Here is a 12,315-nt window from a genome sequence, read left to right on the forward strand (position 1 = left end):
ATGAAAATGCATAAGACATAGGCTGACTAACTTATCGAAATATGAAAGTGAGCATAAACCTCAATTCCAAATAAACTGCTGATTTTAAACAGCTCATTTAAAAATTTGCAACAATAACTAATTGGAGAGAGAGAGAGAGAGAGAGAGAGAGAGAGAGAGACTGGAATCTACTTGTAAAAAATTTTGCTTTACATTGTCTTTCAAGTTTTGTACACTAAAGACTACTTGCCACTTACAAAAAGGACACTACAGTCACAACTTCAAAATGCACCATCAGGAAAATCTTTTCCAAACAAGTAGTGATTTAACAAAGCATTTTAATTTAAACACAAAGCTAACAGAGTAAGTCATAAATGAAAATAGAACGGAAAACTATTACAAGAGAATTGACCTGGTTGGCAGTGTCCTAAAACTGTTGGAAGGCAACAAGCAGAAAGAGAAAGGGAGTGATTTTAAGGCAATCAGAAATTAAATTCCTGAAGTAAGCTGTATATTTTATTAAAATCTACTTTTGCAATGAACTTCATAATCTTCTTACCTCTGGGAGAAATTTGTGTCGCTGTATAACCTGATACAACATTTCATGAGTTTCTATTGCAGGTTGCAAGTCCCCTTTTAGTACCTAAAGGTAAAAAATATTCTGGAAATTTGTGCTAATAGTGTCATCATTAGATAAATTTATCTAGAGGCATAATCAGACTAAATGGAAAAGTTTTCTTCAAGCTGTTTGTTTCCATTTAGAAATTCTTTACCTCGGATTAAAATTTTGAAACAGACTAAGAAAACTAATCATCAACGCCATAATTTCAAGTTTGTTGTATTTTGGTTGAATAAAGTCAAAAAGAAATAAGGGTGAACAGGGAATTGTATATAAAACAACACCACAATCAAGGGTTTCAGGTTTCTTCTTATGAGCACCAGAAATCCTTTATGTTTTGTGATCTGTACAAACAGACCTTCGGGTTTTTCTTCAACACTGAACAGTTCAAACTGCCTTCATGTTGTGTTACATAAGATCTGAGCATATTTAGAAATGGAAAAAAAAAGTACAAAGCAAGTAAAATATTTAAAAATAAGTGGTGCGTATGGTCTAGCCATTAATATTACCACTGGAAAAAAGAAGAATGTACGCATTCAAAAAAAATTAACAATGAGCTTAAATATGAAAAAGGCCAACTAATAGGATAACCATGCACGTGATGAAAAATGTGTATAAGCATGTTCCTACTTCTAATTAAATCTTTATCCCTAACCACTTGCTGCAAATAATTCCATGTTATAACAACTTTTAAGTTTGTGAATGCTGAAGAATTAAACAAAGTTGGAGAGCAACAGTTCTTGCATCGTTCTAGAAAAAAGACAGCACAGATTCAGTTCCAATTCATTTTGGAATTCTCTAGAAAATTTTAACTTCTGGTGACAATTCCACTGCTTCTTGGGACCCCTACCACTACTGCACAAAAGTCTCTAACTCCACTCGGAGCTGATATTTCCACAATACTTACCTGAATATTTATGCAGGAAACATTTGACAGCAAAAAGCAGAGACTAATTCATGGCAATGTACAGAATTGACCTCACGATTATTTGCATTGACCCCCCAATTTCACATGGCCATCCAACTTCCCCAATCAATCCCTAATACTGCACCTACCTACCACCTAATCCACTTCGTGCCCTATCTACCTTCCATTTCCATGAACACGCCACCTCCTACCCCAACCACCTGCATCCTACCACTATTTGTATGGCTTACTCCATAAAGAGAGAATTCCACTTTTTGCTCTCTAGCATTGTCACGGAGATACTGAATTTCTTTCTGAATTTCTGGCGAAGCCAGTTTGGAGGATCCCAGAAGAAATGTGGAGCAGTATTGGATGCTCAAAGGATTTGACAGATTGGCGATCTGATGATAATTGATACTTCATGGAGAATATGGGCCATCATAATCTGAACGACCTTCTGTACTCTAAACCTATGGATACTGTAATGTAACTCAGCTCTAGGATCAACTTTCAGGTGAGTCTGAGGTATCAATCATAATCTAGTAAAATGATAAAGTTGTTCTAAAACAAATGAGTGGCTCCATTTTGTATACAAGGAAATGAGTGTGGATCAAATGGATGGCAGGTCTTCATGGAACTGACTTCAGAAGACCAAAGCCTTCTTCATTTTTTTTGTCATCTGTGCTTTCCCGTGAAAGCTAGCCTAAAATTGTTCAAGTGAATTAAATTCTTTAAATTGGAACCACCGATAAAATGAGATACTGCATTTTTACAGTGTCATCTCAAATGTCCATTCAATTGTGGGACTGACCTCTCACATTGGGATTATCTACTTGTTTGGAAATTAAAATTGGCAGAACATTCAAATATTTTCAAATGTATTGGCGATCCTAACGTGAGACATTATTCCATGATTGAATGGATGTTTATGTAAATTGAGATTGAAAACATTGATAACAGGGTTACTAATTTATGCCATATTCTACATTGTGCTTGGTCTGAAGTGTGCAAACTGCTTTCATATATTGGTTTTCATCAAGTCATAATTAATTCCATGCATGCTAATGATCTCAATCAAAACAAAAACGTATTGCCTACCTGTAAGCCTGGAAAAAATGCAAGAAGTGAATCCATCCATTTTCTGGCATTAATTGTAGGGTTATGCATATGAACATCGAGAAGCAGGGGAGGCTGACTAATGTACTTCATAATGGCTGCATAGTGCTAGATTAAAACAAATAAAAGTTGAAATGGACATTTTATGACAAATCCTCATTTATTTGTCTCGTTCATAGAAACACAGCAAAATCAAAGATCCTTTTAACACAATGCATTCATATTAGATCACTTTTCATTCGGAAGAGTCCAGACAGAGGTCTAGCTCATACTTCTTATCACATGGCTCAAATTTGAGACACAGAATTTGGTCATATTTTGGGGGTGCTCAGGTCTTTGCAATAATAGTCAGATACATTCAATCTAAAAGATGTGCAGGTTAGGTGAACTGGCCATGCCAAATTGCCCATTGTGTTCAGAGATGTGTAGTTTAGGTGCATTAGTCAGGGGTAAATACAGAGTAGGGGGAAATGGGCCTAGGTGGCTTACTCTTCGGAGGGCCAGTGTGGACTTGTGGGGCCGAAGGGCCTATTTTTACACGGTAGGAATTCTAATTCTAATTCAAACATTTTAATTCTAATTCATTTTCCCCCACCACCACCCTCATTCACACAACATAGCAGTTTTCTAAATCTCCATATTTATACCCGACATTGTGGAACAAAGTACAAACAGATGATATAGGAACTTGTCTGAATAAACAGGTCTTTCATGTGAACATTTTTTTTCTAAAATTCTAAGAACCTAATTAAATCTAAAATATTCTCTAGGACTTAAAAATAATCTCTCTCTTTTAGGATTTTTAAATTGAATCTGCTTCATTGTTTAATTAAATTCTAAGTCATCTCTTAACTTAAACAGAACCACTATTTTAATACATCAGGAAGGAGCTAAGAGGACTTCTTAGGTTTTGTGTTTTTCAAATTAAAAGCCACATACAAACTAAACCAACTATTTAGCACTGTATTAGTTTGAATCACCTTGCAGTCAGTCAGTTGAAAATATAAAATGATAGTGTATTAAATGAATTAGTGCAAAATAAACTATCGAGTTAGCATTAAAAAGTAATACACAGAATAGAAATTACAATATCCATTTCTAATGGTAATTACATTAGAATTACCATTACTGTTAATGATAAATAAATCAATTAGTGCTGATTGCACCACATAAGAGGAATATTCAATAACAGAATGTTGTTCCAGGGCTACATTCTTCTAGGTACAAGCTGTCTCAGCTATTTTAAAACTAAGGTCTTCACTACCTAATGCAATGATTAGAGGTACAATTGTCAGATTAATGAATATAGCCAAAGGATTAGAATCAAGTAGACAGGTTTCCATCAATCAAGGAAAGATATCTGAATTTTTCCCATAAGATAAGGAAAGATATTAGAAAAACATTTGTCAAGTTAAATTTCAGTTGTTCACTTAATTACGTTTAATATTTGTTAGTTTTTTTTGCATTACGACTGCATTTAAGAGGAAGCTCCCCAAGTGCTTGACAAAGAAATAAAAAGACAATATCGATAGGATGGGATAACGTCAAACACACAAAACAGCATAAGTCACGGCCATAGAACATTGCAGCGCTGCACTGCTGTTTCTGGAGTCACCCGAGGATCTATTTTTGACTAACTTATTCAACCCGATATTTCTTTTACACGGATGTGGATGTTGTTGGTTATGCCCGCATTTATTGCCCATCCCTAAGTTGCCCAGAGTTAAGAGTCATTCATTTGTAGGCCAGACCAGGTAAAGATAGACTGTCTAAGAAGGGTGGTAAGGACAAGCCAGGGAACTATACACCAGTGAGCCTGACCTCGGTGGTGGACAAGTTGTTGGAGGGAATCCTGAGGGACAGGATGTACATGTATTTGGAAAGGCAAGGACTGATTCGGGATAGTCAACATGGCTTTGTGCGTGGGAAATCATGTATCACAAACTTGATTGAATTTTGTGATGAAGAAACAAAGAAGATTGATGAGGGCAGAGCAGTAGATGTGATCTATATGGACTGCAGTAAGGCGTTTAACAAAGTTCCCCATGTGAGACTGATTAGCAAGGTTAGATCTCATGGAATACAGGGAAAACTAGCCATTTGGATACAGAACTGGCTCAAAGGTAGAAGACAGAGGGTGTTGGTGGAGGCTTGTTTTTCAGACTGGAGGCCTGTGACCAGCGGAGTGCCACAAGGATCGGTGCTGGGCCCTCTACTTTTTGTTATTTACATAAATGATTTGGATGTGAGCATAAGAGATACAGTTAGTAAGTTTGCAGATGACACCAAAACTGGAGGTGTAGTGGACAGCAAAGACGGTTACCTCAGATTACAATAGGATCTTGACAGATGGGCCAATGGGCTGAGAAGTGACAGATGGAGTTTAATGCGAGCTGCTGCATTTTGGGAAAGCAAATCTTAGCAGGACTTATTCCCTTAATGGTAAGGTCCTAAGGAGTGTTGCTGAACAAAGGGACCTTGGAGTTCAGGTTCATAGCTCCTTGAAAGTGGAGTCGCAGTTAGATAGGATAGTAAAGAAGGCATTTGGTATGCTTTCCTTTATACGTCAGAGTATTGAGTACAGGAGTTGGGAGGTCATGTTGCGGCTGTACAGGACATTGGTTAGGCCACTGTTGGAATATTGCGTGCAATTCTGGTCTCGTTCCTATCGGAAAGATGTTGTGAAACTTGAAAGGGTTCAGAAAAGATTTACAAGGATGTTGCCGGGTTGGAGGATCTGAGCTAAAGGGACAGGCTGAACAGGCTGGGGCTGTTTTCCCTGGAGCGTCGGAGGCTGAGGACTGACCTTATAGAGGTTTATAAAATTATCAGGGGCATGGATAGGATAAATAGGCAAAGTCTTTTCCCTGGGGTCGGGGAGTCCAGAACTAGAGGGCATAGGTTTAGGGTGAGGGGAAAGATATAAAAGAGACCTAAGATGCAACTTTTTCACGCAGAGGGTGGTACATGTATGGAATGAGCTGCCAGAGGATGTGGTGGAGGCTGGTACAATTGCAACATTTAAGAGGCATTTGGATGGGTATATGAATAGGAAGGGTTTGGAGGGATATGGGCCAGGTGCTGGCAGATGGGATTAGATTAGGTTGGGATATCTGGTTAGCATGGACAGGTTAAACCAAAGGGTGTGTTTCCATGCTGTACATCTCTATGACTCTATAATATCATTTCATAAAGAGGCATAAATGAACCAGATAGGTTTTTCTGACGATTGACAATGATCATCACTAGACTCTTAATTATAGACTTATACTGGATTCATACTCTAACATCTGCTGTGGTAGGATCTGAACCTGGGTCCCCAGAACACTATTTGGGTCTCGGGATTAACAGTCTAGTAATAATACAAGGCCATCACGTCTACAGTTTGCTATACAGTGTTATCTGCAGATGAGACATTAGTTTCCATATCTACACTATTAACATTCAGCTCTCCCTGTCCACTGCCACTCTTGACCCTTTCATTGTCCAAGGGCTGTCATCATCTCAGGCTGAACTAAAGCGTTCATGACCTTGTTGTCCTAGTTGGCAGTGCTTGCACCTCTGACTCTGAAGACTGTAGGTTTAAATCTCATCCCAAATCTTGAACACAAAACAAAGGCTAAAATTCCAGTACAGTACTGAAAGAGCACTGTGGAGATGTTGTCTTTCAAAGGAGATATCAAACATCAGCAGCATCTGACCACACAGATGTACACAAATAATCTCATAGGACTGTTTTGAAGAAGAGCAATTGAGTAATCCCCATGGACATACTGGTTAGACGGAATCTGCTCAAATGGTAAGGGAACAATCAAAAAGAGAAAAGCCTACTTAGTCTTGTTCTCACTAGCTTATTTGTCAAAGATGTATCTGTCCATGATAGTATTAATAAGAGTGAACAGTGCTCAGCCCTTGTGTGAGATGAAGTCCAATTTTCACATTCTGGATATCTGCCGCTGAGTTATGTGGCACTATTACTATACTAAGTGGGATGGATTTCAAACAGATTTAACAACTTCAAACTGGACATCTATCAGGTGTTGTGAGACATCAGAAGAATTAAATTTAGCCATAGACATAACTTCATTGCTGACATATCAATTAAATGAGGTAAAATACGGTAAACCTACAACACAGAAGTGCTTGCATGCTGAATAGTGGAAGCAATGCAATAGGCAGGGTTCAGAGAGCTTACAACCAATGGATCAGTTGAAAGCTCTGAATAGTTAAAAACTATTTATTCAGTTGTGAACAGTGATGAATAATTAAACAACTAAACAGGAAGAAACAGGTCCATAAACAACACTCATCAGTTATGACGTGGGAACCTATCACAGAATAACAGAAAAGATCAGCCTGAAGCCTTTTCAATCGTCATCGGCTAGAAACATCAAGCAATTGATCCATCCTAGCCTCCTCATGACGTCCTCTGCGTTACAAATGCCAGCCTTCAGCCTATTTCCCTCACTCCACAGAATATCAAGTAGTAGTTGAAGGCACTCGAATACTGAAAAAGCTATAGGCTTGGACAACAGTCCATCAATAGTACTGATGACATATGCTCTAGAATGAGCCACACCTTCAGCTGAGCTCTTCCAGTACAGCTACAACATTGGCAATTACCCAGCGATGGAGAAAATTGCCCAGACACATCTGCCCACAAAAAGCAGGACAAATTCAAATCGGCCATTCACTGTGCAATCAACCTACTCTCAATCCAAAGTGAAGTGATGGAGGGGGTTGTCAACAGTGCTAGCAGGCAATATTTAGAAAAACCTGCTGATTGATGCTCAATTTGGACTCCATCAGGATTACGCAGCTCCTGACATCATTACAGCTTAAACCAACATGGAAAAAAAAAGAGCTGAACTCGAAATAAGGCAAGAGTGACTACCCTGACATCAAGGCTGCATTTGACTGATTATTTTTTTGAAGGAGTTCTCGCAAACTAAAATCAAGAGAAATCATGGGAAAACTCTCCATTGATTGGAGTCATACCTGACACAAAATAAGATAGTGGAAACTATTGAAGGTCAACCATCTCAGCCCAGAGGGCATTGTTGCAGAAGTGTAGGCATTTTTAAAATCAACCGATTCGGAGGTGTTATTACACATCTGAAGCAAATAGGACTTGAAGTCAGGGCTCCTGGCTCAGAGGTAGGGACATTACCAATCATGCCTGGAAGTACCAGGCAATGACCATTTCCAATGAGACAGAATCTAACCATTGCCTCGGATTTCAAATAGCGTTACCACTGCTGAAACCGTCAATAGCCTGAGGGTAACCATTGACCAGAAACTGAAGTAGATTAGCCATACAAATACTCAAGAAAAGCAGATCAAAACTTAGGAATTCTGGAATAAGTAATTCATGTACAGACTCCCCAGTGGCTGTCTACCCAGGCATCAGTATGTCCAAAAACACACAAGACGCTTGCCTCCATCCAGAACAAAGCAGTCTGCTTCTCTACCAGCTTCAACAGTCATACTGTGATGGCATTGTGTACGATGCACTCTGGTATTGGACTAAGCTCTTTCATTAGCACTTTCCAAACCTGTGACCTCTACCCTCTCGAAGAACAAGGACAGCAGATAAACAAGTTCCCCTCCAAGTCTCACACCATTATGATTTGAAACTCGATCAATTCCTTCACTGTTGCGGGTTCAAAATCCTGAAGTTCTTATTAAAGCATAGTGGGTATCTCTTAAACCCAAAGGACTGCAACTGTTCAGGAAGGCAACACACTACCAGCTTCTTTAGGGAAATTAGGGCATGGAAAGAAATGCTGACTTGACAATAACACTCACACGAATGAATAAAATCAAATATTACAGGTGTGCAACAAATGCTGGCTTGACCAGCAATGCCAAAATTCCATAAGTGAATTGAAAAAAAACCTATCTTTTAATTAACATCACTAAAACAGGTCAACTGGTTATCATACTGCTGTTTGGAGGAACTTACTGTGCACAATTTAGCTTCTATATTTCCCAAATCATTACAATAACTATGTTTCAAAACTATTTATTTGGCTATGAAGACCTTTGAAATAACCTATGGCAATGAAATGCAGGATTTAGATGTAACTCATTCTTTATTATATTATTATGAGGCAAATGAATTGACATTTGGGTTGCCAACTTGTTGCAACATATCATCCATTCAGACTTGTTATTTCCTGTGAAATAAAGGATGCTTTAATTTGGTTAATTCTTTTGAAAAGTTCTCCTTTATTTAGATTAATTTACTCTTCTGCTGAGTAACAGCCACTTTATCTCTGTCTGAAAGTGTCAACGTGTTTGGATTTGACATTGGGTATGTTTCCAAAGGTTTAACTGAATTCTTAATATATTAGTCAGTCAAGTTTGTGGAAGTTCATTGCTTTACAGCAATTCTGTTTACTGGTGATTTTCTTTCATGGCACATTTTGGAGGTAGCTCATATTATCAGATGGTACCCGGTTTCATTTAGTTTTTTGGGGGGGGAATCCAAGGTCCTCTCCTTTTAGTGTAATGGAAAAACTGCTCTGCATTACACTGAAGTCATGTTAACAAAAACTTTAATTTCATTAAAACGTTACATTTATTAGCTGCTACCTTCACTTCGTTATAAATCTGGAGATGTCCCTTGGACCAACTGCCAATTCCATTAATGAAGAATAAGTATTGGCAGAAGTACAACTTTATTTGCAGTAATAAATTTACAATAGGTTTATTCTACTAAATGGCAATCCAAATTGATAATCCATTAAATAGTTTTGGGGACATCCTACAAAATGTTAATCGCAATAATGGTTTGTTCCAGTAGATTGCATCATTACCATTGTCACTTGAAGGATGAACAGTCATTAGCATACATTTTCTACATATAGTATAACATGATGCTTTACACATAGTGTTCATCACTGACATTAGAATTGATTACTTTTATTGGTAGGTCACCTTTCTACTTATTATGTGATTTGCATATAGTAAGTATTTTGTACCAGTGCCATACTTACATTCTGCAACACTTACCATTATATACTTCCAACACAATCAAGGGAGATTTGCTACATTGTAACATTTTCCAATCCCATTTGGGTGCCAATGTAACCTAGCCAGAGGAGAGACAAATTGATCCACTTGAAGGCCTTTACTCAATGCCTTACAGTTACCAGTGTTCCAATTGTCTGTGCAGTGTGCAGTGTCTGGCCTCTGCTCAGTCAGCAAATATCCAGTTGATTTGGGGTCAGCACAGGAGCCCAAGTCTTTTATCTGACGCATCACATGCTACACTAACTCTCCATGTCTGTCGGCCACACAGTAACAGATTTTTCCTTTAGTATTTCAAGATCTTACGACTGAATACCTTTAAAAAGAGAAAAAAAATACAAGACTTACTGTATTAAATCTCTCCAAATATACATCATCTCCCAGCAGGATATAGGCCTTCAACAAATATTCGTAGTAGGAGTCAATTCCAGCACCCACTCCACTGTCTTAGAATACAATGGAATCTGTTAGTAGGATCTCAAAAAGTGATTGGAAACATAACAATCAATAATGCAAGTTGATGATAAGTACATTAATATTACAAAAGACGTGACTACAGCGTGACAAAGGAGCTGTTCATGTAAAATGTCGGCTGCTAATTTACAACATTGCACAGCATGTGGTTTCTCCCACATGAACTTATTGAAAAACAGATATATAAGATTTATAAGATCACAGGTCTGAAAATACATCTCCTAGAGAGACAGTTTGCATGCTTCTCAGAAGTAAGGCTGTCAAGTTATACAGTACTTGATATTTCGAGCACACATATAAACAGAAACATTAGGAGAATTAGGCCATTCAACCCTAATATGCCCCATCATTTAGTAAAGATTATGGCTAATGTTTGTTTTCAATTTCACATTTCCATCCTCACCCAATAATCTTTGATTCACCCATCAAAAAGATAGCTAACTCTGCCTGTTGCTTTCAAATCATAATCTTCAGCATTTTGTTATTGGTAAAGTTATACTTTTATTTTTCTACCACATGATCCTTAAATTTACATTAATTAAAGTAAATTAAAACCTTAAATTTTGCACTGGACAGTAATAGCTTACACAATGTATCTGTAAAGTATTTTAGATATCAAGAAACATTTGCTCAAAATGAGGCAAAATTAAGTAAACCTAAGTGAGAACTATAAAATGTTTGAGGACATAAACTGGTGGAATGAACGTATGCAAACACAGAAAGAAAAATGTTTTAAAAATGCCTGCAGCATTAAATTTCACTAAAAGGAAGACTGATTTAAATCATGCTAAATTGGGGTGAAGTGTACAGCAAAGAAGGTTACCTCAGATTAAAATGGGATCTTGATCAGATGGGCCAATGAGCTGAGAAGTGGCAAATGAAGTTTAATTTAGATAAATGTGAGGTGCTGCATTTTGGGAAAGCAAATCTTAGCAGGACTTAATGGTAAGGTCCTAGGGAGTGTTGCTGAACAGAGACCTTGGAGTGCAGGTTCATTGCTCCTTGAAAGTGGAGTCACAGGTAGATAGGATAGTGAAGGTAGCATTTGGTATGCTTTCCTTTATTGGTCAGAGTACTGAGTACTGGAGTTTGGAGGTCACGTTGCTTTTGTACAAGACATTGGTTAGGTCACTTTTGGAATTTTGCATGCAATTCTAGTCTCCTTCCTATCGAAAAGGATGTTGTGAAACTTGAAAGGCTTCAGAAAAGTCTTACAAGGATGTTGTCAGGGTTGGAGGATTTGAGCTATGGGGGAGGTTGAACAGGCTGAGGCTGTTTTCCCTGGAGCATTGGAGGCTGAGGGTGACCTTATAGAGGTTTATAAAATCATGAGGAGCATAGATAGGATAAATAGACAAAGTCTTTTCCCTGGGATAGGGGAGTCCAGAACTAGAGGGCATAGGTTTAGGGTGAGAGGGGAAAGATATAAAAAAGACCTAAGGGGCAACCTTTTTACGCAGAGGGTGGGGTGTGTATGGAGTGAGCTGCCAGAGGATGTGGTTGAGGCTAATATAATTGCAACATTTAAAAGGCATCTGGATGGGTATATGAGTAGGAAGGGTTTAGTAGGAAATGGCTGGATGCTGGCAGGTGGGACTAGATTGGGTTGGGATATCTGGTTGGCATGGACAAGTTGGGCCGAAGGGTCTCCTTCCGTGCTATACATCTCTATGACTTGATGGTAGTATAACTGCAGGTAAAAAAAGTGAGGTCTGCAGACGCTGGAGATCAGAGCTGAAAATGTGTTGCTGGTTAAAGCACAGCAGGTTAGGCAGCATCCAAGTAACAGGAAATTCGACGTTTCCTGATGAAGGGCTCTGGCCCGAAACGTCGAATTTCCTGTTCCTTGGATGCTGCCTAACCTGCTGTGCTTTAACCAGCAACACATTTTCAGCTATAATTGCAGGTAACCTAGTGTCCGTTAAGCAAACACATGACATACATATCTACACAACTTCCTTCTAACCAGTTTACTGGAGGACAAAAATTTAGTTTTCTAATAGGTAATATAATAACCTTTCTGCGAACTGTTGTGCACATATTAACCTTTGCCTGTTTACTTAGCAAATGTCATAGGAACATTGTCATTGATTTAGAGACCAACACAAAAACGTTTTCTCTTGGTCGAATAATTGGAGAACACAAGAATAAGGAGGAAGGACATGTCATGTGGCCCTTCAACCTT

The 12,315-nt window shown here is 38.3% G+C and overlaps 1 protein-coding gene across 1 annotated transcript in view; it reads right to left on the reverse strand.

Moving 5' to 3' along the window:
• The window catches only part of si:ch211-282j22.3 (ER degradation-enhancing alpha-mannosidase-like protein 3), a 62,967-nt gene that overhangs the window by 23,890 nt on the left and 26,762 nt on the right, over nt 1-12,315 (reverse strand). Inside the window, exons 9-11 of the mRNA XM_060841341.1 lie at nt 10,005-10,102; nt 2,604-2,729; nt 539-622 (exon numbers count right to left, since the gene is read on the reverse strand). Coding sequence (XP_060697324.1) covers nt 539-622; nt 2,604-2,729; nt 10,005-10,102 — 308 coding nt within the window. The remainder of the gene's footprint in view (nt 1-538; nt 623-2,603; nt 2,730-10,004; nt 10,103-12,315) is intronic.

Source organism: Hemiscyllium ocellatum, chromosome 21 (assembly GCF_020745735.1).
Source record: "Hemiscyllium ocellatum isolate sHemOce1 chromosome 21, sHemOce1.pat.X.cur, whole genome shotgun sequence".
Classification (NCBI taxonomy): Eukaryota; Metazoa; Chordata; class Chondrichthyes; order Orectolobiformes; family Hemiscylliidae; genus Hemiscyllium; species Hemiscyllium ocellatum.